This window comes from Chrysemys picta, chromosome 3, assembly GCF_011386835.1.
Source record: "Chrysemys picta bellii isolate R12L10 chromosome 3, ASM1138683v2, whole genome shotgun sequence".
NCBI lineage: Eukaryota > Metazoa > Chordata > Testudines > Emydidae > Chrysemys > Chrysemys picta.
The window spans coordinates 57,622,991-57,650,323 of record NC_088793.1 but is presented as its reverse complement, the minus strand read 5'-3'; the positions used below and the strand labels follow the sequence as shown (position 1 = coordinate 57,650,323).

General features: G+C 39.2%; 1 protein-coding gene across 11 annotated transcripts in view; it reads right to left on the bottom strand.

The window, feature by feature from the left end:
- Window positions 1-719: 719 nt before the first annotated feature.
- The window catches only part of FAM135A (family with sequence similarity 135 member A), a 149,212-nt gene continuing 122,598 nt past the window's right edge, over window positions 720-27,333 (bottom strand). For 9 of the 11 annotated variants that reach the window (XM_065587951.1, XM_065587950.1, XM_024114417.3 and 6 more), the window contains 4 exons: window positions 19,520-19,671; window positions 16,976-17,086; window positions 2,875-2,988; window positions 720-2,196 (listed from right to left, as the gene is read on the bottom strand). In XM_065587951.1, coding sequence (XP_065444023.1) covers window positions 1,991-2,196; window positions 2,875-2,988; window positions 16,976-17,086; window positions 19,520-19,671 — 583 coding nt within the window. In that variant the 3' untranslated portion in view covers window positions 720-1,990. The remainder of the gene's footprint in view (window positions 2,197-2,874; window positions 2,989-16,975; window positions 17,087-19,519; window positions 19,672-27,333) is intronic. The other 2 variants (XM_042848859.2, XM_065587952.1) reach the window with 1 other exon arrangement.

Genomic DNA, 27,333 nt, shown 5'->3' with positions numbered 1-27,333 from the left:
ATACAAATAGAAACGAGGTCCAACTCTGCTTAAACTTGTAAGATCTGCCATTGCACAGGAAGTAGATGTGTGGCTGCACTGTCTTCTGCTGGATTAACTCCACTGGAATGCGATACACTTTTAGTTTGCCATGCTATGGCCAGGTCTAAAGAAGCATCTTCTAACAGGTTTTAAAACTGTTTCTCCTCGTGTGTTAAAAATGGTATAATTTGATCAACATGAACCAGGCAAAACTATTTGCTAGAGTAGGTCCCTAAACTAATATTGCAGTTTACTGATGGCCAAAATATTTTGTTTCTTGTTGACAAAAATAGCTCCAAACATAATTCAAACGTTTACTAGAACGTAAAATAAAATTTTAGAGTAATACGAGTGTAAAATACTATTTACAACCACTAATAAAATAGCCATTTTCACAGCTGAATGTATTAATTACTGTATTCTCTGTCAGCATCATAAGGACTTGCCTCATGCAACTCGATAATACAACATTCTTTGAAGTGATCAAATGGCTGCATTGCTGACTAGTCTAAGGTGGTCTTTTGAAGCTTGTAAACAACAGAGAAAAAATAATTTTACAAAGATTACAAGAATAAACCCTATCAAAATGCAAGGTTACTTAATTATAAACTATTATTGATATAGCTAAGTGAAATAATACAAAATATATACAGCCTCCCAATATTTTGGAAACTAGCAAAAGATTTCAGTTTCTTTAATTTTCTAGTAGAGTCATTTGTTCATTTTATTAACACCAGATGCAATAACACAATGCTAAAAATAACCATGCATTAGTTATACAACCAATTTATATTTTTCAAAAAATGCTGTTCATTACAATTAGTGAATGCACATATTACCTCCTTTCCACATTTAGTGCATTACTGTTTTAAACAGATAAAGGGGTAGGGAGGAGGAATTGAACTCAATGCTATTCAGCACCAGTAAAAAGTCAACAGACCTTTAACATTCCTGTATATCAAAAACATTTTATCTGCATCACTAAACATGTAAAGTTTATAATTTTGTTCCATTTCAAGATACCTTGATTTATATTTACAATACTTTGTAATCAACAAAACATTTTAAGAATATTCAAAAATTATCTAAATTCATAAAAGTATTGCAGAAATTTATTACATTTACTTATTTTACGTACATACAAGGAAGTCCATGTAAAAGGTTCATTTGAAGAACTGAACTGACAGAGTAAGAGCAATTTTATTTAATTTGCAAAACCCCAATTATTAGAAGGCAGCTGTCGTTTAGTTAAACATTCAAAAATCCCTAATTGCCGCTTACTTCTGAACACTAAAGTTCCAGTAATATAAGTGAATATGTAAACCAACATGTTTTTGAGATCATCAGTAGAAAATGTATTTCCACAGGCATAACATGTTTAATAATGATGATGATTTTAAAGAAAATTATTAGGCTGTAGTGATATCTGAACAGACGACTCAGTTTGCTCATTAAAATAATGGTCTTGACCAGGATTTCAGATACAGCTGTTTTCAATGTATGATATTTTAGCAGCTAATTGTTTTTTCCAGTTAGACTTTCTACAATGCTAAAATATAACAATCAGATGCATAATACTTTATTAGAATTTTTAAATTCCAATTTATTTTGGCATCCATGCCTCTATTAAAACGTAGCCATATAGCATTGACTTTTGTAGTCTAAGAACCAATAATAAACCAACCAAATGTACATACTGTAATTTAATCTCCATTCAATTAGGTACCCAAAAATTAAGAAAAAGTAATAGAAAGGTAAAAAGAATCAAATAAAAAAATATTGCACAGCCACATTACCTAGAAAGTAAAATTGATGTTAAAAAAGCTCTAAACATGGATGATATAAATTATCTTCCATACAAAAGTATAAATATCTCTTAAAATACAGCTGCAGCTATACTTCAATACCACACATTATTTGATTCATCTGTTAATGAGGTAATAGTCAAGTCTCTTACAATGCTTTTCTTCTACTGGAAATATTTTAGGGCAGCAACCAGAAAGAACTTTTCTAAAAATATTTCTGAATCAAGAACAGCAATGTGTGCAGCTCTCCCTATGAGAGAATCGGCTGTATTGGGCAATGCATTGATGACATTGTAACGGACCAAATTACATTCCTTGTTTTGAAGAACTGGCAGAAGCAGGTTCTGGATCATTTCTGCATAAATTGGTCCTGTAAAAAAAAAACAACCCCAAAAAATTGTATTACATGCATCACCCAGAATGAGCTACAGTTATGTGTCCCTGAATATGAAAATATGAACACATTCTAGAAAACAGAGACCTATTTTATATTGTCTCGCTACTAAGAGAACATTTGAAATCTAATTTCCATAGACTTAAAAAAAAAAATCTTATAACCCATACATTTTATTGTTCGCATTTCATAGTGAAATTGTATTTACCAGTACTAATTTATGATGACTCCAGAATATTTTGTCTATTTACTTTTCAGATAGATAATGCTATAGTATAAATGTGCCATAATATCTCATCATGAACTATAACCATACATTTTTCCGACTTAGGAAGGATCATTAACTTTCTTTTCACTGCTAGTATGGAATTGGGCCTCTGCTAAATAAAATCTGCCACTTTTTTTTTTTTTTTAATAAATTACAGACACTATTCTGTTCCCAAAGTCAACAGCAAGGCTTCTGACTGACTTCAATGGGGATATGGTCGTGGCTCTACAATATCACTGTTTAAGTTTAAAAAAAAAAAAAAAGTGAGAAATCTTACATAGAAAATTTAATTATTTGAAAATAACAGTTTATTTATTTTGACATTTGTTATAAAGTTATCCATGGTCTAAAACACACAGAGACTTCACAGGCTACTCATTTATTACCTGATTGTTTATCTTTCAAAGCTGTTTTGCACATCTCTATGCGAGCAGAGTGATAAGGAACATAACGATCCTGCAGGGATCCGACTAGCACTATGTTTTTGAAGTAATGAAGACCTGCAGGAAGGGAAAGAAATGGTAAATATAAACAATATGCACCATTTGAAAATTTCTGCAAGATAAACATAATAAAAAATTCCAAACAGAAACCTGAGACTTATTTATTATTAGATATTGTAAAAAAGGAAAGGAGATTAATTTCATTCATTAGTGCTAAAAAAATAATATCCAATCAAGTTACATTTCAACGCTTCCAAGAACCCTGAACTTTTTCAAACAGCCAGAAATTATAGTCCAAAACCCAAACGCCTTTCAAAAATAGTGAAATAAGAGACTTCTTGAAAGAAAGCAACCAAAGTGAAAGTTGTCTTTTGAAAGACTAGGCTTTTCCCACCCACGCAATAGGCGATGCCTGAGGCCCACAGACCCAAAAGAACACACGGTGGGCTTTTGCTTTCTTTGCTTTCTGGAGAGAGGCCTCCACACTTGACATCTAAAATGGTTCTCAATTTTTTATGCACTTCTGGTGGAATTCAGAGATTTACAGCCAAGTGGCTCCAGGAGCATGTATCCTGGAGGCAGAAGCTCCCTCCACTGAACACTCAAATCAAAGAGTTAATACCAAGACAAGTCCACACCCTCATGAACAGTCTTTCAAATAGTTGTGACAATCACCAGTTTAAATGGTTTAGATGCAGGACAACTGAGTGTTTTTTTCTGAAGCTGCCCTGAAAGCCCTAGTGGGCAGTTGGGTTTGCTTCAACCCTGAGTCCAGTGCTCAGCTTAAGGACTCCCCCAGATCAGTGGTGGGCAACCTAGGGCCTGTCAGGGTAATCCACTGGTGGCCGCAAGACAGTTTGTTTACATTGACCATCTGCAGGCACAGCCACCTGCAGCTCCCAGTGGCCGCGGTTCGCTGTTTCCGGCCAATGGGAGCTGTGGGAAACGGCGGCCAGGACGTCCTGTGGCCCGTGCCGCTTCCCGCTGCTCCCTTTGGCCGGGAACAGCGAATCACAGCTACTGGGAGCTGCGGGTGGCCGTGCCTATGGACAGTCAATGTAAACAAATTGTCTCACGTCCCACCAGTGGATTACCCTGATGCGCCGCGTGCGGCCGGGGGGGTTGCAGGTTGCCCACTACTGCCCTAGATGTTTGCTTTGAAGATTTTCCTTTCAAACACTCTGTGCTAGATTTTGAGAGCATTTAGTAGACTCTCTCAAGATGCCCTGAGGGATTTGATGTACTTCACGAAGTAGGGCAGTGTGGGTGACATCTCCAGATAGATATGACACCTTACACACAATATCTGCAGCAAGTGTATCTGCAGTTATCTTTCGCTGCATGGACCAGGGTGGATAAAAATCAATGGTTTAAATTTTTTTTAAAAAAATCTGATTTTTTTATTTAAATTGGATTTTTAAAAATTTAATTTAAATACAACTTTATATTTCAAAATAAACATTTAAAATTAAACATGAAATTAACAACCTATGTTAAGACCTAAACTTACTGTCAAGTATTAAAATCATTTAAATTAAATACAAAAAGTAATATTAAGCAATACATTTGCTGCCAAATTTTAAAGATAGCCAAACCACTGAACTGGTGGAAGTCCCTGGCCAAGCACCTAGAAGTAGACTTTGTTGGTGTGCATGGTGAACAAACTTTCGACAGCAGTAGCCTCTTCTGCAGGTGGAGAGAAAATATTTTCTTCATTTCAATCATTCAACTAGTCAGTTCAATGACTAGTTCATTCAAATTTAAGAAATCTATTGGGAGTTGAAGAAGCAGGAAAGATTGTTTTCCTCTTCCAATCTATGAATAAAAACTAGGTATGAGAGGGAGTGATCCTACTAATTCTAAAATTTTGAAGGCCATGGTGACGAGAAACAAATCAGTTTACTGTATTTGCTTAATAAACCAATTAGATTTAAATTAAAAATGTGTGTTGATAAACTCTGGTATACTTTTTGTTCTTATATATTTAGCACTTTTATTTAATAAAAAAATTAAAATGCTGTTTTGTGTACTTTAATTGAATTTGAATTTCTATGCAAATAGAACTTGACACAAATCCAATGTTTAAAAAAAGCTCATAATAAGAAATGCATCATTCACCATTTTCTAACATAAAAAATTAAGAATCTAATAGATTTAAATTAAGCTATTCAATTGCTTATAGCTTAATTTAAATGTATTCAGATTCTTTATTTTTTATATTAGAAAATGGTGAATGATGCATTTCTTATTATGTGCTTTTTTTAAACGTTGGATTTGTGTCAAGTTCTATCTGGGTATCCTGGTGTATAGGGTATCCTGCTAGTTAGCAAAAAGAAGGACCAAATTTAGCGTAAAGCCTATATTTAGTTGCAAATAACATGATTTAATGGTTACCAACTAATAAGAATCAACCTTTCTGCCCAAAAGAGCAGAGGTATCCCAGAAAAACGTCCCAAAGTGTGTGTGTGGGGGGGCGGGGCGCGGCGAGGGGAGCGGGAGGAGAGAGAAAAATATGCTGAGGCAGAAAATCCTAGAACTATAAAGCTTGATACAGAGTATATGCATGGACGGAGACTATCGCAGGCCAGGGGAGCCTAAGCCTCCACAAACAGTCAAGCGTGGCCCCACCCACACTCTGCCCTGAGGCCCCTTCCTGCTTCCCGCTCTCCCCCATGGCCCGAGCCCAGGCTGCTCCTCTTCCTACGAGCGGGCGGGGACTCAGGGTGGCTGGTGCTGGTGCTTGGGGTAGCCAGTGCTGGAGCCATCTGGGGCTTGGGGGTGCTCGGGCCGCCCGCCGAACACTCCAGGGGCTAAGGGTGCTGGGGTGTGTGTGTGTGGCTCAGGCTGGTTGACAGGCTGGGACTTGAGGCAGGTGGACAGCTTGAGGCTTCGGGGTGGGAGGGGCGGGGCCTCAAGCAGAAGGGGTGGGGCCGGGGGCTAGCCTCCCCGAACGGGTGGTTCACGCGCCACCCACGAGTACACGAGATCTTGGCTGCAGCAGTACAAGATAGCTTCCTAGCAGGAAAGAGAGTGTTAAAAGCCTGGGGATCCCAGCATGCCCCAGACAGGGAGCTTCCTTAATAACCTTGGTCAAGAAGAAAGTTAGTGGAAGGTTTCAAGGGCAGATAGTGATTGTGTGAGCAACCACCAGTTTGGGGGTCATGGTACATGCCACTATCACTGCCCTTAGATACCAATAAACCTGTAAGAGCTCTGTCTGCATGCACTAGAGAAGTGAGATCCAGGAGTGAGAATCCTGCACAGATCATATCTTTAGAGAAACACTAAGATTTCTATAAGCAGAGAAGAAATGGTTCCTGAGAACTGTCCTGGAACGAAAAAAAAAAAAATAGTAATCCTACAAACTAGAAAAAACAAAAGGGTTCCTGTGCCCTGATGTGCATGGCTAAGTATGAGAGAATACCTTGGATGTTTAAGAGTACATTGATTACAATTTCACCTGGTCATTTTTTCCTAGAACTATATTATGATTACTATACTTTTCATATGGGTTGGTTTTCCCTGCCCGGCCCCAATTACCTCTAGAATATGCGTATACAGGTGTATTTGGTTGGGAGTTTGGCACAATGGCCTTCTAGCCACTTTTCTTCTCCTTTCTTCTATTTTTTTGCCACTATTTTCTCTATTCTTTAGGCTCAAACACATCTGCTACCATGCATCTGAGGGCAGAGGTATTCCTTAATGTTGAAAACCATAAATGTACAGTTTTATGTGGAGACCAGGCACTGATGCTATCATGTACAGTATGTGCATGCCAGCCCTTACTATTTCACAGGGATAGTTTGTTTGGTTCCGTCAGTTCTGTTATATAATCTGAAAGCTTCAATGAAGTCTGAATTATAAAAACATGTAAGCTTCCAGAAACAGAAATATCATCAGCAGGATCATACCTGTGCTCTGGGTAAAACAGCACATTATTATTAATTATATTTGAACAAAGAATTTCATTCTGTTGTTATTAGGTCTGCAGAGGATGTCCGGACTGAACCTGATCCCTCCCTTTCCAGTAAGTACTGTATATGCCGGAACCTATGTCTGGCTCTACCTTCAGTTTTGGTATGGATGAGTATCTTTATTCATCTAATGTTTCCTTTAAGAGGAGAGGGAGCTTATTATTTCATTTAAGAGGAGAGGGAGTGGTTATTAACCCATCTTGTAGAATTCTACTTTTTGAAAAAAGGCTCACAGGGATGGGCAAGTAAACTCATATGCACCATAGCTTTGCCTTGTCTGCTAGAAGCTTGTGCAACTCTGGTATGTTGGATGGGTAAATCAGGTATCTGGAGGTGAATGGGTATTACTGAGAGATGATGTAGTATAGCTTCATTTCCTCTACAATTAAGATTAAGGTCTTCACACTTTTCATAGGAAAGTGGATGGGACATTTTGAATGGTTTTGTCTTACTGTAACAAAAGATGCACAGGTTCTTCTGAGGATTATTCAGAGAGGTTTTCCTTAAAATAATGGTAATCCGAGAGATTTTTGTTTTATGGCAGTCAAAGCCTCTACCAGAGATGGTAGCACCAACAATCTTCAGAGAAGGAGTTCAAAGTAGGCCAAAACTCTGCAGCTGCTTGCAGTAGCGGGCAGATCCTCAACTGCAATGGAGCTATGACAATTTACACCAGATGAGGATCTGCTCCTACGTCTTCAATTGAATCATCAACATTGTTTGAGGTGATGATGTCTGAACATAAGAATGGCCATACTGGGTCAGACCCCATGGTCCATCTAGTCCAGTATCCTGTCTTCTGACAGTAGCCAATGCCAGGTGCCCCAGAGGGAATGAACAGAACAGGTAATTATCAAATGATCCAGACAACTGAACTACTCAGCCCTTAATAAGTCGGGTGGGAGAAGTCTTATAAGCCTTTTAAAATGTAGTTGACTTTTAATTTTTACACTGTATGGTATTTGGAAATCTGAGATAGATAGGTAGGTAGGTATTTGGCCATGCGAGAGATTTGGCCAGAAAGGACAAGTCAAATCAATATCACTGGAAAGTGACACTTCCCAGGGAAACCAGAGCTTGTCTACAAAGGCAGGAGACTTCTGGGATAGAGACAGTTCTCTGACTGATGAGCTCTTAGCCAATGGACCAAGATCAAGCTGGGTCTCTGAAGCAGTCAAAACTGACAGTTTGGAGCACTGTGAGCAAGAGACACAGACTCCCAGCTTTGCTGGACTGCACTGCCTCATCACAGGTCAAGCATTTACAAGGTATTTTTCTTTCACCTTTGTGGATTCATGTCATTTTCACTGAAATTGTAATTAGACTGGCTATAAAGTGTAGCTAAACTAAGGAATAGACTATTCTAGATAAAACAAGAGAAAGACAAGGACTTCTGTTTTGCACCCTGTACAAGACAGAGTGATACTAGGGAAGCTGGGAGAAAAAGGACAGTGCAAAAAAAAAAAAAAAGTAAAAAGAAAAAAAAAAGTGCAGTTTCATTTGTGCTCCTGCCTATTCATTATCTGACTAGACAAAGCACAGTTAGTATGGACTGTCCTGAAACAATCAGTGAAATGATATATGTTAATATACTGTGATTAATTACCTAACCTGTCATATTTAAAAAGAAAAATAATCTTCGGAGTATTTTGGTAATAGATTTGAAAACATCTAACTTGTCTAAGTAATTTTTTACTTGTTCTTTCCCTATTTTAGCCTCTGATCCTACCTCATTTTCACCTTGTTGGTGAAAACCGAAACAAAGAGGTCATTAAGCACCTCTGCCATTTCCACATTTTCTGTTACTGTTTTCCCCCCATCATTGAGTAACGAGCCTACCCTGTCCTTGGTCTTCTTGCTTCTAATGATGTTACCCTTTATATCCCTAGCTAGTTTGATCTCGTTTTGTGCCTTGGCCTTTCTAATTTTGTCCCTACGTACTTGTGTTATTTGTTTATATTCATCCTTTGTAATCCTAGTTTCCACTTTTTGTAGGACTCTTTTTTTATTTTTAGATCATTGAAGAACTCCTGGTTAAGCCACGGTGGTCTCTTGCCATACTTCCAATCTTTCCTACGCAGTGGGATAGTTTACTCTTGTGCCCTTAATAATGTCTCTTTGAAAAACTGCCAACTGTCTTCTATTGTTTTTCCCCTTAGACTTGCTTCCCATGGGATCTTACCTACCAACTCCCTGAGTTTGCTAAAGTCTGCCTTCTTGAAATCCAGTGTCTTTATTTTGCTATTCTCCCTCCTAACATTCCTTAGAATCATGAACTCTACCATTTCATGATCACTTTCACCCAAGCTTCCACTTTCAAATTCTCAATCAGTTCCTCCCTATTTGTCAAAATCAAATCTAGAACAGCCTCTCCACCAGTAGCTTTCTCCATGTTCTGAAATAAAAAATTGTCTCCAATACATTCCATGAACTTGTTGGATAATCTGTGCTCCGCTCTGTTATTTTCCCAACAGATGTCTGAGTAGTTGAAGTCCCCCATCTCCACCAAGTCTGTGCTTTGGATGATTTTGTTAGTTTAAAAAAAGCCTCATTCACCTCTTCTTTCTGGTTAGGTGGTCTGTAGTAGACCCATACCATGACATCGCCCTTGTTTTTTACCCCTTTTATCTTTACCCAGAGACTTTCAGCAAGTCAATGTTTTTCTTTTATGTTGATAAGGTAATGCTAGAACATGTAAGATTCCATTTTAAATTTTCGTGTATTTTTCATCTTTGTAGCAAAGATTTTTGTGCACTGAACAGCTTGCATGTTATTGTAGCTGGCAAGCTGCTATAATTTCTTATCACAGTATGAAACAGACAATCATTTCTAAGATCCCAGAAATTAATAGACAGACTGTGACTGCTAAAGACAGGATAGGCAGATTTTTAGGATATTATTCCCAAAAGTAACGGCAGCATTTTAAATATTACCATCAAGAGAACAGCAACATTAGAAAACTGATCATCATGTTTGTAATAACCTTATAAAATTATGATAGCAGGAAAATTTCATTGGGTTAATAATGGTTTAAATCCCTCCAACATATATTGGCTTGTCCCTAAAATAACTGAAAACACAAAAGCTAATAAGCACAAACTTGGACTCTTTTCCTTCTGAATTATTCTGTTGTTTCTCAATCCTCATCTGCAGATTTTAAAATGCTAATAAGTTTCAAGAGCTCAAACCCAGAATAAACTTGTAATTGAAGGGCAAAAAGATGTAAGAAAAACTATTGAGGTACAGAATCCTGATATAAAATATTAAAAAGTTTTCCTGGGAGACAATGGATCGGTGTTCACCAAGTGTCCCCCGTAAGTATCCCGCTGCAGCTCATCGGTGGTCTGGAGAAACAGACGATCTAACTAGTTCTCCGCAATATTGCTCTGCCCAGTATTCAAAGACAGGAAAGTGTAGCAAAGCTCATGACGAAATTGTGTGATATGCCATATCTACTGTTAATTAAAATACTTGTTTAATCCACCACATAGTCGTCTGCCCTCACATCACCTTGTGTGAATAAGTTTACTGGGTGAAAGGATTTATAGTAGAGGACACATGGTGAGCTCCATGGTCTGCAGAGAAAAGTGACAAATAATTATCTTGTCTCTGACCTCATTCAACTTCAACCTGGGTTTGATTTACCATGAAGCCTTCTGAACTGGTTTTGTATCAGACATGGAATTTGTGCTGCAGCGCAATTTTGGTGGCGTTTTAGAGACAGTTCTCTATGTCAGTGTGGGCAGCCACAAACCATGACACACATTGCTGAGGACTGCAAAATGACAACTTCCTAGAGGTATTCGTGCCTTGAACATCATTGATAAGAACGTTGTGGCTTAGCTTTACCGGACTGCATACACCAAATAAAGTTTTCCCGAATAAGATGGTTCTCATGAATTATTTTAAAAGCAGAATTCACAATTGATAATGTGGTCATAAAATACAATTAAATTCCTCTTTCCTCCTTTCAGTCTGCTTTTGTAACAAAAAATGTGTGTACACTAACATGCATTCAGAAACAAGTATCAGTTTGGACACAGTAACCCAGAACAAGGATTAAAAAAAAAATCATGTTAGGATGTCAGAATTCTGCACCTACAAGACAAAGTGTAAGTGGTTTGCTTAGGCTGCCTCTTACAATAATGGCTGTTACACTGATAAGTCGTTAACTATACAATGAATGACATTAAGTTGCATTTGACTTTTTTGGGGAAAAATCCACAACTGTAGTAGACTCATTAAACCTCTTCAGAGAGGCTTATGCAATGTTTGTCTTGAACTTTTCTGAACAGATCAAATAATCTTTATTCACACAATGAAGTTATTGGCAGTGAAAATTCTATAATGCCATACTCGACATGATAGGCAATGACTAGATTTCGTATCTCCAATATTCAAGAGCTGTTATGCTGTCATCACAGGACACTTCATGCACCATGTACAAGTGAAAATAGTACTTGAACGCTTCTGTCTTGCAAGGGAAAAAGATGCAAAATATTTTCATATTCGTTAAAATTGCATGACATTTGAGCCTTGACAAATATATCAAACACTTTACAGTTGGCAAAAATACATCATGATTCAGAGTCCATGGGGTACATTGTGGGATATGGTTGCCTTCAGTTTGCTTTGAAATTTTGATGGGAAAGCTTGCATTGCAGATTAAAGGAAGTGCCTTTTGTAGCCCATTGACTTGAGTTCCACTTCTTTTAAAACATTATGTACACCAGCAGCAACTTATTAAGCAGTGTATCAGTGCAATGTTTCAGAGGTGCATTTATTTTTATTTAGATTTTTCCCAAAAATACACGAAGAACAGATAACTTTCAATACAGTTCTTGATTTCCATTGTCCTCAACATCTTACGGCAGTTTAATTGCCTTTTTTGAGGTGACTGAATTCTTTTCTGTCTTTCACACTGTCCCAATGCTATGAATGAATTGTGCTACCTTGAGTAAGGAAAACCATTGTGATGGCAAAACACAAGAGGGCACACGCAAAACCAGTGGGCTCACATTGTTGCTCGCACAGACTTTTTAAAAATGCTCACTTTTGGCTGCTGGCCATGTTTAAATATTGCTGGAAAATGTACCACAAATTTGTTGATGTTGTGGAACTCATCTGTTCCGATTGCATGAACAATGGCTACATGCAAAAGATGAGCAAAACATGGAATGTGCTGCAGATGTGGATACATTTCTTTCAGGTGCTTTACAGAGTGTTGGATGTACATCGCGGAATCACTGTTGACTGACACAGTTTTCCCACATTTGGTCATACCCTGGCAACACATCTTGATCCAGACTGAAATGACTCCTGCTTTTCACTTAAGAACAACAGAGGATTTTAATATAATAGTATTTATTGATTTATTTTTGTCATTGTAGAACACTGCAATGATGTTAATTGTTGGCTGTCCAGCAATTACTAAAGAGACTTCCTCACCACTCAACAGATCCTTAATTGCAGATTTGTGGTGAGCAAAACGTTCAGGCAAGTATATTTTTACCAGCTGATGACATTCTGGGTAAGTACATGCTGCTGGTGCCTACATCTGAAGCAGAGCTAATAAAAAGTTCAAACCACAGACAGAATTCATTGGAATTGTCTCAAAGCACAACATATATAAATATACCGTGTGGAAAATCCACAGCTTCCTCTCTTTGTTTGGTCTCAATTCTTCCCAAATAGGCTTCCATTGAAGTCTGGGTTCTCTTTGCTTAACTTCCAACTGACGCTTACTGTCCAAATATTGAGCAGTATAATTTGCTTGTCAAGAGATTTGTTTTTACAAACTCTGCAGTGCAAAATGTACTCTAGACTTTTTCCAGACATTTCCAGACCTTTTCACTGTTTTAAATTTGAGGTGAGAGTATTCATTGCAATATTCTTCTTTTGCAACCCATTATTGAAATAAAACAAAATAAAACTTGGCTCTGTTACTGTGTAAGTGCAATCGGGCCACTCACCCTAAATATAAATGCATTTATACTTTTCCTCAATTTTGACCCCAACACACTAATAAATGCTGCATAATTATCTGCAGCTCTAGCTCCACTAATGCTGGAACTGTCTGTTTTAGCAGAAATGTAAATACATGCTTTATGAAGCATTCACTACAACATGCTTAATATGCATTAAGAACTTATTAAAATCCCATCTTAAGCAGCATTTTTCTTATTTTGTCCATCTGTAAATTTCAATTATTATTAATGGAAATATTTTTCATCGGTTTGTATGTGTACAGTGAAATGACATTTACCAACATTTACTGATAAACATCAATTCCTAATAAAGATGCAATGATGAAAGTAGGAAAACCCCACTCCCATGCAGGTGAAGACTCTATACTTTTTCGCCTCCCCACCTTCCAGTCTTCTGTTTGCAAAGGTAGCCTTTAGAATGTATATAGTCTGACTCTGCTGCCAGAAAAACAATAAAACCTGGTATGATATAAGTCTCTTCCAAGTGTATCAGTATATTTTAAACAGCCACATTTTATGAAAGTGTTTAATAGAAGTTTTAAATAAATGGTTAATTAATTATTACAGTCTAACAGGTCAACCATGGCTTATAATTATCTATAACATGTACTCTTCTTGTTTAACATGCTTATCTGAACTATTAATCATTTAACATTTTATAAACTACAAGTTTAACTTCAATATAAAGTGTGACTAATTTCACAGTGGACTTTTTTAATGATAATTTAGGGTCAGACTGCAGACCAACATGAGCACTGACACAGGGAAGTAAAGCGGTGTAGTACCGGGGAAACAGCCTCCACAGAGCAAAGCCATAACGTATCCCCTAAACAGAACTGTTATGTAAAAATCAAAACAAGAGCTTTTCCTCTTACTGCTCCTTTATGGAAGTATAAAGATTGCCTAAAATTTTAAATAATTTTAAACTTTTATTTTCCGGTTGGTGTTTGCATTAGAAATATCAGGTATGCTCTCTTCTCTTTGATAGAAGATCTAGGGCAGGTTCTTTAGAGGACCTATATAGGGATGGTCCATAAAGCTGTGACCTGGGCTGCAGCTTCCCCCCGTCCCCTCCTCAAATGGGAGGGAGTAGAGGAAACGGTGTCTTAAGTGATTCTGGAGGTCCCCAAGACTCAGCCTCCTTTCCCTTCCCTCCCTTTGAGTTGAGAAGCAGGACAGCTGCAGCTCAGGTCACAGCTTCTAATGACATTCCTATCCAGACCCTCCAAATAACATGCCCTAGGTCTTCTATCAAAAGAAAGAGGAGAGAATACCTGATATTTCTAATGCAAATGACAATCAGAAAATAATGTGGTGAAAGTTATTATACATCACAAAGAAGCAGTGAAGAACACAAAAGGTTTTTTTAAATAGATTCAAAGATTTTAAGGTCACACAACCTCACCCAGTAATTGCTGAATTAAGCCCATAATTTCTGTTCAAGCCATAACACATCTTTTAGAAAGACATCCATTCTAGATTTAAATACTTCAAGTAATGAGAATCCACTGCATTTCTAGGTAAGTTGTTTCAATGGTTTGCTCCTTGGAGTTAATCTTTAAATGCTAATAATGTGCCTTATCAGCAGTATAATTATTATTTTGTGATAGTCACTTCTGAATGGAAAAACAGCAAAGTTTACTAAAAACCATACATTTGATCAAATTTCTACCTCAGCCATTATTTTTCTTTTTGTTCCTTGCCCTTCCCCACCCATTTTCTGGGACTTTCTCTTCTTGGAAAAAGTGGTTACTGACCTTCATAACTGGTATTCTTCGAGATGTGTTGCTCATGTGCATTCCACGTTAAGTGTGTGTGCTCACCATATGCACTGGTACCGGAAGTTTTTCCCTCAGTGGTATCCGTCGGCCAAGATGTCAAACAGGGTATCAGAGGGTTCAACCAGCTCCTCAGCTTCCAACCCCAGATTTGCCACCACCCACATTAGCAGCTCCTGGTATGCCTTGAAATCATCCTGAGACACTCTCTGGGACGGTCCCGCCACTGCCTCATGGATGAGGAGGCAAAGGCAGGGGAAGGGACTGGCTCTGCGCCCCTCGCAGAGGTGGCCTCAGCTGAGGCCAGAGGGTGCTCCTGGGCACCTGGCTTGAACCTTTTCCCTGAGTCCAGAGGGGGTAGAAGACTGTTGCCGACCGCCCCTCCAATGCCCCCGACACCGATCATGGCATCTCTGCCGCAGTGTCAGGGAGCAATGCCGCAAGGATGGGGAACGTTGCGTGGGCCCCAGTGCCGGCTTCCCTCAAGTCTTTAGCATGGATGGAACCTTCAGGTGCGAGGGACCTCTGCCACTACCCTGGATGGCTGGTGGATCCCTAGGAGGGCTTAACCGCCTAGCTGGCGATGGAGGTACCTGGCTGAGCTCCAGAGAAGATGCACTGCTACACGTAGGCCTATGCGCCTCTCCAGATTTCCCCTTCCCAGTAAGGGACATCAGGGAGTGCCCTCTCTTGGTGTGCTTCTCTGCTTCTTAGCAGGCACTGTGGATAGAGATTGGTGCCAGGTGGAGACAGGTGCCGGCAGCGCACTTCGCAGCAATGCCACGATGTTCAGTGCAGAGTCTGATTGTGCTGGTTCAGAGGCTGGCGCGAGGGTCGACTCCATAAGGAGAGCTCTTAGTCTTCTGTCCTGCTCCTTTTTAGTTCGTGGCGTGAAGCTTTTGCATATGAAACATTTGTCGCTAACATGGGTTTCCCCCAAGCACTTCAAGCAGTTTTGGTGTGGATCGCTGACGGGCATAGGTTTTTTGCAGCAATCACAAGGCTTGAAGCCCCAGGATTGGGGCATGCCCCGTCCCTGGGCTAAGTCTCTCAAGGGACTATCTAATTTATCGAGAGCACTGTTAAACTAACTATCAAGAGAACAATAAAATCTACTTATCTAAGAACTATTTACACAATGGTTGATAGGAAAAAAAACACCGGGAAGAGAATGCTTGCCGAGGTAAGGAGACGCCTCAGCACCATCACTGGCAGTAAGAAGGAACTAAGGGAGGGGGGAGCCAGTGGCGCCCCTTATACTGGCGCATATGCGTGCCACTCCAGAGGGCGCCAGATATCCCCTACAGATACCACTGAGGGAAAAACTTCTGGCACCGGTGCATGTGGCAAACACACACACCTAACATGGAATGGACATGAGCAAGCACTCAAAGAAGAACTTATCTTCAGGGAGAGGATCAGTTGGGCAAGTCAACCTTCTCCTCTCTATATGTTCTCTTTCATTTGCTCCCTACCAAGTCTTTGGGGCCAACTGCGAGGGGAAATGGCGACATCACGTGTGACTACCTTGATGGAGAAGCACCTCCTATTCTTTCTCTATACAGTACTGCATTCACCACAAGCATTCCACCTCAGTGCACACCTGCCTAACACACATTCAGCAATGTTTACCTGATGTCCCCTTGAGCCAGTGAACCTCCATCCACTTCTCAAGGCTTAAAGGTGACCAGCCTATTAACATCTCAGACACCACCTAACCTGACTCTTTGCCATTCACTTAATTCATAACACAAACAAATGGGAGTGGGGAAAAGTACATGAAGGATAAAATGGGGATAGCTAGCATGTTAGTGAAAGATTTTAATTAAAATCTTTAGATACAAGTGATAGGTTTTTATTATGTCAATCACCTCAAGGACAAACGAACTGCCTAATCAGTGATCTTGGAACAAATATTACAACAGAAGTTTAGCATCTGAAAAAAATATATGTAGGTTATCAAACAGCTCTAGAAATGAAAAGATGTAACCCCTGCTTTTGGTCCTTCACGACTGTATAATGCATTCAATCTTATGACAACAGTGGTGCAAGATCAGGCCCAAATACAGGTTGGCTAATTTGTTCATTAATCAGAAAGTTCCCCGATGATCTACCTACCACAGTACAAACACAATGTCTGATTTATTTCGGAAGTAATAAATAGTATAGATAAATAATGGACTGTAGAGCTGACAGAATGGTAGAACATGCAATTATTTCTCTAAAAAATATTTTCTATTTTTTTCTTTTTATTGATATCTTGTACTTACTTGCCTATAAGATGAACAACATGAACAAAGCTTACCTGCTTTTTTACTAAGTTTGTACAAGAAGGTTTGCCGCGGGTCTGAATGATCTCGACATGTCAATTGTAATAAAGAACCCGACTTTTTCCACTTCTGCATAAACCAGAGACCTGTATGGTTACATACAGTGTATGTAAGTATATTTCAGCAGCAAAATAAGAATCACTAAATGGCAATTAAATGTGTAAAGTAAATGTCCATACATTACATTCCCCACTCTTTATTTTATGTTTATGTTAGCATTATCAAGCCCACAACCATTCTATAGTTCTCTCAGCCATCATTGTTTTCTATCTGATATGTATTAATAAAGAATGAATACTGTCCTTAGTTAAAACAAAGTTAATATTCTTGGTGTTAGGTGAAAAAGTTCTTTCACCAAAATATCAAGGTGTCTTTAAATATTAACCACAAGGTAACATACAGACATACCCTCAACATTTTAAAACAATGTTTCATATGTTTTGATGCTGAAATATATAACCTGTCCAAAATATAAAAGAGACTCAAGTGTCACATCTCACCAAAAAAAATAACTTTTTAGAATCACAGAGGTCAAGACTCATGGAAGGTAGGCAGAAAAGAAAGGGAAGGCATTCTCTGGACTGGGGAGAGGAATGGAGAAAAGGTCTCATTATTACACCCTCCTGGATGTTGTGCAGCATCTCTTTTTCCCAGTTGATGAGTAAAGCCATCCGTCTAAATATGACTTTTCAGAAATTCTTACAAGCCCTTGTTATCGCTATAAAGCAGAAGAAAACAAACTACCAGGTATTCTCAAGTGGTCACATATAAATATATAGCTAGTACCCAACATTTTAATGCTAGTCATGCTCAGTCCTAAAATGCTGTATCACATGTAATTATTTGAGTTTTCTGGAATATTAACTTAAAATTTATAATCCATTAAACATATGAAAAGCAATGAGGATTATTGTAAGAAAATGCTATCTTGAGAAGTGATCAACCACAAGCGGTCCAACTCTTTACAGAGTATAACGCTTTCTGTATGATACCTAGAAAGGTCTAACCTTATTACTAAGATGACTACAGCCAATCAGACTCACTGCTGACTATGAAAATACTCAAATATCCACATCTCACATAATCTGGAATACTAAAAGCAAATAATAGGTTGTTCGTGCTTAGTGTGTAATTTTTTGGGATAACTTACGGCAAGACCTCCCCCCCTGCCACAGTAAAGCATGCATTGAGGGCTACATATTGTACATGCCAAGTTTCAAAAGCCCACTCAATTTCACTGATATCCTCACAACTCCAGCAAATTATATTTGGGCAAATAATGCACGACAATTTTCACCTTTTTTCTATTCAGAAAATGTATGCACACAGATTATACATTTTCCTTAACTGTTTATTTGGTCTGTAGATTGTTAAGAACACAAGAATGGCCATATTGGGTCAGACCATTGAATATCTATCCCTGTATCCTGTCTTCCAACAGTGGCCAATGCCAAACAGCTCAAAGGGAATGAACAGAACAGGGAAATTATCAAGTGATCCATCCCATCGTCCAGTCCCAGCATCTGGTAGTCAGAGGCTTACGGACACATAGAGCAAGGGGGTTGCATCCCTGATCCTCTTGGATAACAGCCATTGATGGACCCATCCTCCATTAACTTATCTAATTCTTTTTTTAACCCAGTTATACTTTTGGACTTCACAACATCCTAGGGCAACTAGTTCCACAAATTGACTGTGTGTTGTGTGAAGTAGTACTTCCTTTTGTTTGTTTTACACGTGCTGCATATTCATTTCATGGGGTGACCCCTGGTCTTTGTGTTATGTGAAAGGGTAAATAACACTTCCTTATTCACTTTCTCTACACCATTCATAAGTTTAAAGACTTCTCTCATATCCCCCCTTATTCATCTCTCTTCTAAGATGAACAGTCCCAGTCTTCTTAATTTCTCCTCATATGGAAGCTGCTCCATACCCTTAATCATTTTTGTTGCCCTTCTCAGTGCCTTTTCCATTTCTAATTTATATTTTTTGAGGAACGACCAAAACTGCACGCAGTATTCAAGGTGTGGGAACACTACTGTTCACTAGCAGTTTGTGGAGCGCATTTGATATTCAATATTTGAATTGTGTTGGTTAGTTTTTATGAATGCAAAGATCACAGGTTGTTTTTGTACATTGAATGTATGCGTGTGACTGTTTATAGTATTTGTTTTCTTTGAAGATTTGTTGAATTATATCATAGCTAGGTATTTATCAATAAACTAATCTTAGAAGGTTATACCTTGAAAAATATTTTAACATAAAAACTGGTTCAAACAGATTGATGTGCTCTTATAATTGTTGTCTTTTTTCCAATTAAGGTTTTACACTTGCCTCTTTCTCCGTTTGTTCCTAAAAGCAGAGTGTGAGAATGTGCCTGATTTTCTTAATCCAAAGAATACACAAAGCCCTAGAAGTGCCTTTTATTAACATTTCAAAGGCAAGAGATGCCTACTCATTTTCTCCTTAACATATTTATCCTGAATTCATACCACTGAAAATAACATTGAAGCTTTTACCTGTATTAACAAGAGCACTGCTGTTGTAGAGGGTACCAAGATGTGGTCCAGAGAGAGACAGGAAGGTGTGAAGTTTGTTGAGGTAATATTTAAATCGAGGTCTTGTGAGTACTGAACGGATTATTAAATTGCCCAGCGAATGTCCAATAAAACTATTTAAAAAGAAAAACAGTGTAAAATGAAACCTTGGGGAAATTATTTTTATTTTATTTTTCCTTAAAGTGAAATCTGATGCCTTTATAAACGTTTTAAGGAGTAAAGAAAGAAAGAAATGGAATATTTCCAATCTTTCCCCGCTCCCCGACTTCATAATGTTAAGTAATAAAACAAAACAAAAAACCAAACTACTATGTTTCAGTATTTTCCAAACTGCCCAACTAGCTTAGAGAGAAGTCTTTCGTGAGCTCCTCAGAATTGTTAAACACATAAAAAACCTAGTTCAGTTAACACATCGACCAATTTTTTTCAAGTTTACTGTTTCAGAACCAGTTACACACCAATTACAGAGAAAATTTTTTAAATGTGATGTGAATGACTGAATAAGACATCATTTTGGTATTTAATAATTGAGGTTAGTGGGATGGATGCTTATTAGTTGCCAAGACAACCTGTATGATGCAGATTCTAGAAGTATTCCTGGGAGGAAGAAAATCTGGATAGATACTTTATTTTTGGTGGAAGCAACATCTCAGGTGGGTTTGCTTGGGGAATGGACTAAAGAGCTGAATACTTAGCTTTATGGTTCAGTTGTCCCTCCAGAGCGGTGAACAAGTCGAGCTAGCTGCAAAATTAAGATAGCTACGGCTCACAGGAGTATATCAAATGTGTTACTGCCACTGGTAAAGAGGAGTGGGGCTTTTCTTCTTCACCTATCTGAAAGTTGGGCACACCTAGCAGGACAAGTATATCCCTGTCCTAAGCTCTATCGTACCATACATACACCATGTACATGCCTCTCCTCTTATACTTAAAGCAATTATTTTGAAAGGATTTTTCCATTAAATATGCTGCAAAGTAAACTTGGCTCAAACTTGGGAAAGAGGTGTGAGATGAAGAAGTTTCACCCGGGATACCAGCTGCTTCGGAACCCAACTTGTGCGCTGCCAAGCCCCATGCCTTGCCCCCCCTGCTGCTGGCTCCTGCCTCTGGCACCCCACAGCTGCCAGCAACAGGGACTACTGCAGAGACTCCCCCAAAGAGCCCGGGCACAGGAGAAGGAAGGAAAATCCCTGGCTCTGGTTCTCCCTGATTGCAGCCAGGTGAGCTCTCCCTCTCGCAGCTGGCTGAATAATGAATGAACCCAAGGACTGGAAGCAGAGCGCAGCACCCTGGGCACAGAGTGCAAAGCCACCCCTCCATCCTGCTCGCATTGTGCTCCTTAAACAACCCCCCACCCGCCACCTTTCAGCTCCCCTAATCTCCGAGGTCAACTCTGATTCCCTCTCCAGCTACGCTTGGGGTGGTCAGTTTGCTTGCAGAGAGGGATGTTTGCTGCAATCCATTCTGCCTTCGTGGATTTCACAACATGGGCCCCTTCCAGCAACATCTCCGCTCTGGTGAGTCATTCCCTCTTAGTGAAGGCTGAATTATGCACTGTGTGATTCTGCAATCAATTACATTTAATTATATTGTTCCAATGGAGGGGACAATAAGACCGGGTGCTTTCTACTGTAAATTGCGCGCCTGACATGACAGACCTGACCAATAAGAAGCAAGTGGTTACCGTGATGGCACTCAAAAGCTAATGTTCAGAATCACATGAACATCTTCCACCCAGCAAGCAGTAAAAACTGAAAGGGAGCATTTTGTTTCTAGACAATGTCAAATATATTTAATTCAAGAGATAAATCTGATTTTTTGTTATTACTTCAGTTAAACCTAGCCTATTTTACCCATTTGTACCTAATGCTTCGGCCACTTTCTTACCGGTACACAGTACTGGCTTACTTTCACCTCTGCTCACAAGGCATTGCAAATTTCAAGAAAATTGCACAAGCATGCAGATTTTAGAGCACTTAGAAGCGTTGGCCTTTAAAAAAGAAGAATAGAGAAATAACGGAAGGAGATGGCTTTTCTACACATCCACATACAAGGCTCAGAAAGGTGTGAAGTGGTCCATTCATCTCAATGGGATGTTCTCAGCTCAGTGAGAACACCGAGTAGAGATTACATCTCGGCGCTATTGTTTCAGGTTGTAGCATGAACTTTTCCGTTCATCTCAGTGGGTGTTCTCATCCCCCTTCTGTTGCACCACTATAATAAGCATTAGAATCATTTCATTTTCCACTTCAATGCTGACAACATCCTTTGTAATAAAAGCCCTACGCCCTGATAACCTACATAATTCTGCATTTAAATGATGCGTACTGGATCCTGAAGATACACATGCAGCTCCTTCCTTTTCTTGCAAAACATGAGAGGTTGCAAACACAGATCTCATATCATATTCACAGCTCTGTCACATGCTTCAAAGTAATCTGCATGTGTTCTCATATCACAAACACATCTTTACCAAGCAAGTCCAATTACGGCTTCCACCATATTGACGTCACCTGTAGGGTATGCAAAAAATTCCCATTGGCTACTGTCAGCTCCAGGGGACCAGAGAGAAGATGACATGGGCAGCTCCTCCTTTTCTGTTTAGATCCTTTAGTAATGTTAGATGGAATCCTCTGGGTGAGAGCGAATGGGTTGTAAAAGGAGGTGAAGAGCTTGTACATTTCAACAACTGTGGGGTTGGCACAGTAAAGGTATGTGCATTAACAGGGCATATTGGGGCTTTGCTGAGAGAGGACAGAGTTGAGGCTGCATGGGCAATCTTAACTGCATTTCCTGGTTTTCAAAAGTTGTGAGTTTTGCTCAACTCAGTGTTCTGCAAGGGGAGGACATAACACCAAGCAACCTTAATTCTGCATTAACAGTTTTTTGCCACTGAATTCATAGTTACAATAAGTGGCTACAGATTCCACCCGAGATCATGGCCCACTGTGTCAGGTCCTGATCTTAACAGTCACAGAAATGTGGAGTTGGAAGGGACCTTGAGAAGTCAAAGTCCAGCCCCCCGCACTATTGCAGGACCAAGTAAACCTAGACCACATCTGACAGCTATTTGTCCAACCTGTTTTTTAAAACTTCCTGTGATGGGAAATCAACAACCTCCACTGGAAACATATTCCAGAGCTTACCTATCCTTGTAGGTTGGAAGCTTTTCCTAATATCCAGGGGCGTGCACAAAGAGGGGAAAGCAGAGGCCTGGGTTTCCCCAATAATCGGTAGGGGCACAGAATTCCTCTGGCCCCGGGGCCAGGGCAGCTCCAAAAGCAGCAAAATTTAAATTCCTGCACACACTCCTGCTAACATCTAACCTAAATCTCGCCTGCTGCAGATTAAGCCTATTACTTCCTATATTTCCTTGAGTGGACATGGAGAATGGTTGCTCACCATTAATTATTTGAAGACTTATCAGGTCCTTCCTCAGTCTTCTTTCTCATGACTAAACATGCCCAGTTTTTTTTAACCTTTCCTCAAAGGTCAGGTTTTCTAAACCTTTTATCATTTTTTGTTGCTGTCCTATGGAATCTCTCCAATTCGTCCACATCTTTCCTGAAGTGTGGAGCCAGAATTGAACATAGACTCCAGCTGAGGCTCCCCAGTGCCAAGTAGAGGGGGACAACTGCCGCCCCTATATTACATACAACACTCCTCTTAATGCATCCCAGAATGATACTGGCCTTTTTTGCTGCATCACTTTGTTAACCCAATCAATTTCTGATCCACTATAATCCTTAGTTCTTTTTCAACAGTACTAACACCTAGCCAGTTATTACCCATTTTGTAGTTGAGCATATGATTTTTCCTTCCTAAATGAAGTATTTGCACTTGTCTTTATTAAATTTCATCTTGCTGAATTCAGACCAATTCTCCAATTTGTCAAGGCCATTTTTTATTCTAATCCTGTCCTCCAAAGTTCTTGCAACCCCTCCAAGCTTAGTGTTATCTGCAAATTTTATAAGCATACTCTCCACTCCATTATCCAAGTGACTAATGATAATACTGAATAGTACCAGACAGAGGACTGATCCCTGCAGAACCCCACTAGATACATTCTCCCAGTTTGACAGCAAGCCACTAATAACTACTCTTTGGTATGGTCTTTCAAAGAGTTGTGCATCCACCTTACAGTAATTTCATTTGGACCACATTTCCCTAATTTGCTCATGAGAATGTCATGGGGGAGGTCATAAATATAAAGAGAAGGGTAACAACCTTTATGTATGCAGTAAAATAAAATTCCTCCTGGCCAGAGGTACAGAATCATTTTACTGGTAAGGGGTTAATCAGTTCAATTAACCTAGTTGACACCTGACCAGAAGGACCAATGAGAAAAGAAGATACTTTCAAATCTGGGGGGGGGGGGGAAGGGTTTGTGCTCTCTTTGTTGTTCTCTCTGGATAGAGAGAGAGAGACCAAGCAGGCATATCGTCTCTTGAAAAGATACCTTGAAATAATACACAGAAATTGTAAGTAAAGGCAAGGAAATGTGTTAGATTATCTTTTGTTTTAGCTTGTGAATTTTCCCTATGTTAAGAGGGGGGGGTTATTCCTGTTTTTGTAACTTTGAAGTTGAGCCTAGAGGGGAATCCTCTGTGTTTTAAATCTTTTTATCACCCTGTAAAATTACCTTCCATCCTGATTTTATAGAGGTGCTTCTTTTACTTTTTTCTTTATAATAAAGTTTTTCTTTTAAGAACTTTATTGATTTTAGTGTCCTAAAAATAAAGGGTCTGGTCTGTACTTTTATTAAAGGCAATTGGTTGGTATATTATTCTCAAGCCTCCACAGGAAAGGGGGTGAAGGGGCTTGGGTGGATATTTTGCGGAAATAGGAACTTCAAGTGGTCCTTTTCCTGAATCTTTGTCTAAACCACTTGATGGTGGCAGAAATACCATCCAAGGACAAGGAAAGGTTTGTGCCTTGGGGAAGTTTTTAACCTAAGATGGTAGAAATAAGCTTATGGGGTCTTTCATGTGGGTCCCCACATCTGTACCCCAGAGTTCAGAATGGGGAAGGAATCCTGACGGGACTGTGTCAAATGCTTTACTAAAATCAAGACATATCGCATTGACTGCTTCCTCCACATCCACTAGGCCGTTATCACTGCCAAAGTAGGAAATTAGGTTGGTTTGGCATGTTTTCGTCTTGAAAAATCCATGTTGGCTATTCCTTATAACCCTATTATCCTCCAGGTGCTTACAAATGGATTGTTCCATAATTTGTTCCAGTAGCTTTCCAGGAATTGGAATTAGACTGTGTGATAAATGAAGGGGGGGCATAGCTCCCTTTTATGGACACCCAGCCAGCCAGTTAGCTAGCTATACAATCCCTGTTAGTAGCTGTTCTCTACTTGCCTTACCTGTAAAGGATAAAAAAATAAGCCCATAGGTAAAAAGAAGGGAGTGGGCACCTGACCAAAAAAGCCAATGGGAAGGCTAGAACTTTTTAAAATTGAAACAAGACTCCCCTTTAGTCTGTTGTGTTTGTTTTCCAGAGACACAGAGCAGCAATTTGTAAGCAGCTTTAAAACCAGGTATGAAAAAGCATTAATTCATCCCTCAAACCTACTTATCTGAAACCCCAGATATTTAAGTAAATCAGGGAATGTCTAAGAAGACACGATTAGGGTTATTTCTTTTATTTCTTATTGGCTTGTGGACCCCTTTGTGCTAACCCCAGATGATTTTGTTTTGCTTGTAATCTTTAAGTTAAACCTTAGCTATCTTGATTCTTAATTTTTGTAATTGTTTTTTTTTTTTAAGATTTAGCAAAAAGCCTAAGTTTCAAATGTATTTTCTTGTTTTGGGGTTTAATAAAATTTACCTTTTTTAATAACAGGATCGGATTTTTGTGTCCCTAAGAGGTTTGTGCATATGTTTTTAAATTAAATTAAAATTAAATTAATGGAGATATCCCATCTCCTAGAACTGGAAGGGACCTTGAAAGGTCATTGAGTCCAGCCCCCTGCCTTCACTAGCAGGACCAAGTACTGATTTTGCCCCAGATCCCCAAGAGGCCCCCTCAAGGATTGAACTCACAGCCCTGGGTTTAGCAGGCCAATGCTCAAACCACTGAGCTATCTCTCCCCCCCCCCCCCCCCAGCTAATGTTGTTTAATTAGCTGGTGGCAACAGCTTTGTTTTTTCCCCTCAGCTCTTCCCCGGGGAGAGGGGGAGGGGGGAGGGGGGTAAAAGGGCGTGAGGGTACCTCATAGGAAGGAATTCCCAACTGTTCCTTCTTGGGTTCTCAAAAGGGGGAGTGGGGGTTTACACTTGGGTGGTGGCAGCATCTACCCATCCAAGGTCAGAGAGAAGCTGTGACCTTGGGAGTTTAACACCAGCCTGGAGTGGCCAGTATTAATATTTAAAATTCTTGTGGGCCCCCACCTTTTGCACTCGAAGTGCCAAAGTGGGGAATCAGCCTTGACAGGCTGAGTAGCCTATCATTCCCAGGGTCCTCTGTGTTCCTCTTTTTTTTTTTTTTTTATGTTTGCCCTTTTCTAGTCTTCTGGGACCTCACCTATTCCCTAGGAGTTCTCAAAGATAATTGCTAATGGTTCTGAGATTATTTCAGCTAGTCCCCTAAGTATCCTAGGATGAATTTAATCAGGACTTGAATACATCTAACTTATCTAAATATTCTTTAACCTTTGCTAATAGCCTAAATAGACAAGACAGAGAAAATGTGGAAGAGAGGGAAACTAATGCACGGAAAAATGAAGAGACTTGCCCAAAGACACACAGGAAGTCTGAGGCAGAACCAGGAACTAAACACAGATCTCCTGAATTCCTGTCTACTGCCTGAACCACAAGACCATCCTTCCTCCTCATTCTACTACTGTATTCTAAACAAAAACTATGTTAAAATGGAGTTAAGGCTGAGAATACTTATAAGTAATTTAGTCTAAAAAAATTTCATGGATGTAGTAATTATCTTCAAAACAAGAATCATAACCCAGGAAATTCAGAGTTAAGGTTAAACTTAAAGCAAATTCCAATATCTTAAGATATAGATGTGCATACAGTTAAATCAATCAATCCCCTTGCCTGCATCTGACAAAGTGGGTATTCACCCACGAAAGCTTATGCTCCAATACTTCTGTTAGTCTATAAGATGCCACAGGACTCTTTGTCAATCCCCTTCACTCTTCCCTAACTGTGCATTTCTATACAGAGCACCTCACATTTTAAGGGATGATATTTTGTTAAAATCAGAATTTTCGTTTCTTACCAGCACAGAGTTTGACACATCTTTATATCATTTTAGATCACTTTTCCTACTGCAGTTCTGAGGTCTCTACTAGAGAATGCAGTGGCACTGAGTTAGGATTGTGTTTTTCAATTCAAGTTGTAAGGGAAAAAACTCTGTAACCTTCTATGCAGTCACATTAAGACAACAGTAGAGTGTTTGAAGAAGACGACACAGCCTTGCATTTACTGACTTTCTGAATAATAAAGATTTGAGACAGTTCCCATTCCCCCTATGATATGTTATGTGAAGCATACAAATAAGCCAGCACAACTTCTAGCTATGTTCAGGAAATGAATACCCAAAGTTGCTGCCAAAAAAAAAAAAAAGTTACTTATTTCGAAGAACATCACTTACTGTAAGTGATGTTTTTTTTTTTTTTTTTTAAGTGACTATCAATATGTATTCCACTCTTGGAGACTCCCAACTGTAGAACCATACAGGAAGAGGGATACTGGAGTCTCAGAAAGGTAAAGATTGAAGGACTGTCTTGCCAAATGAAACATCAAGTGC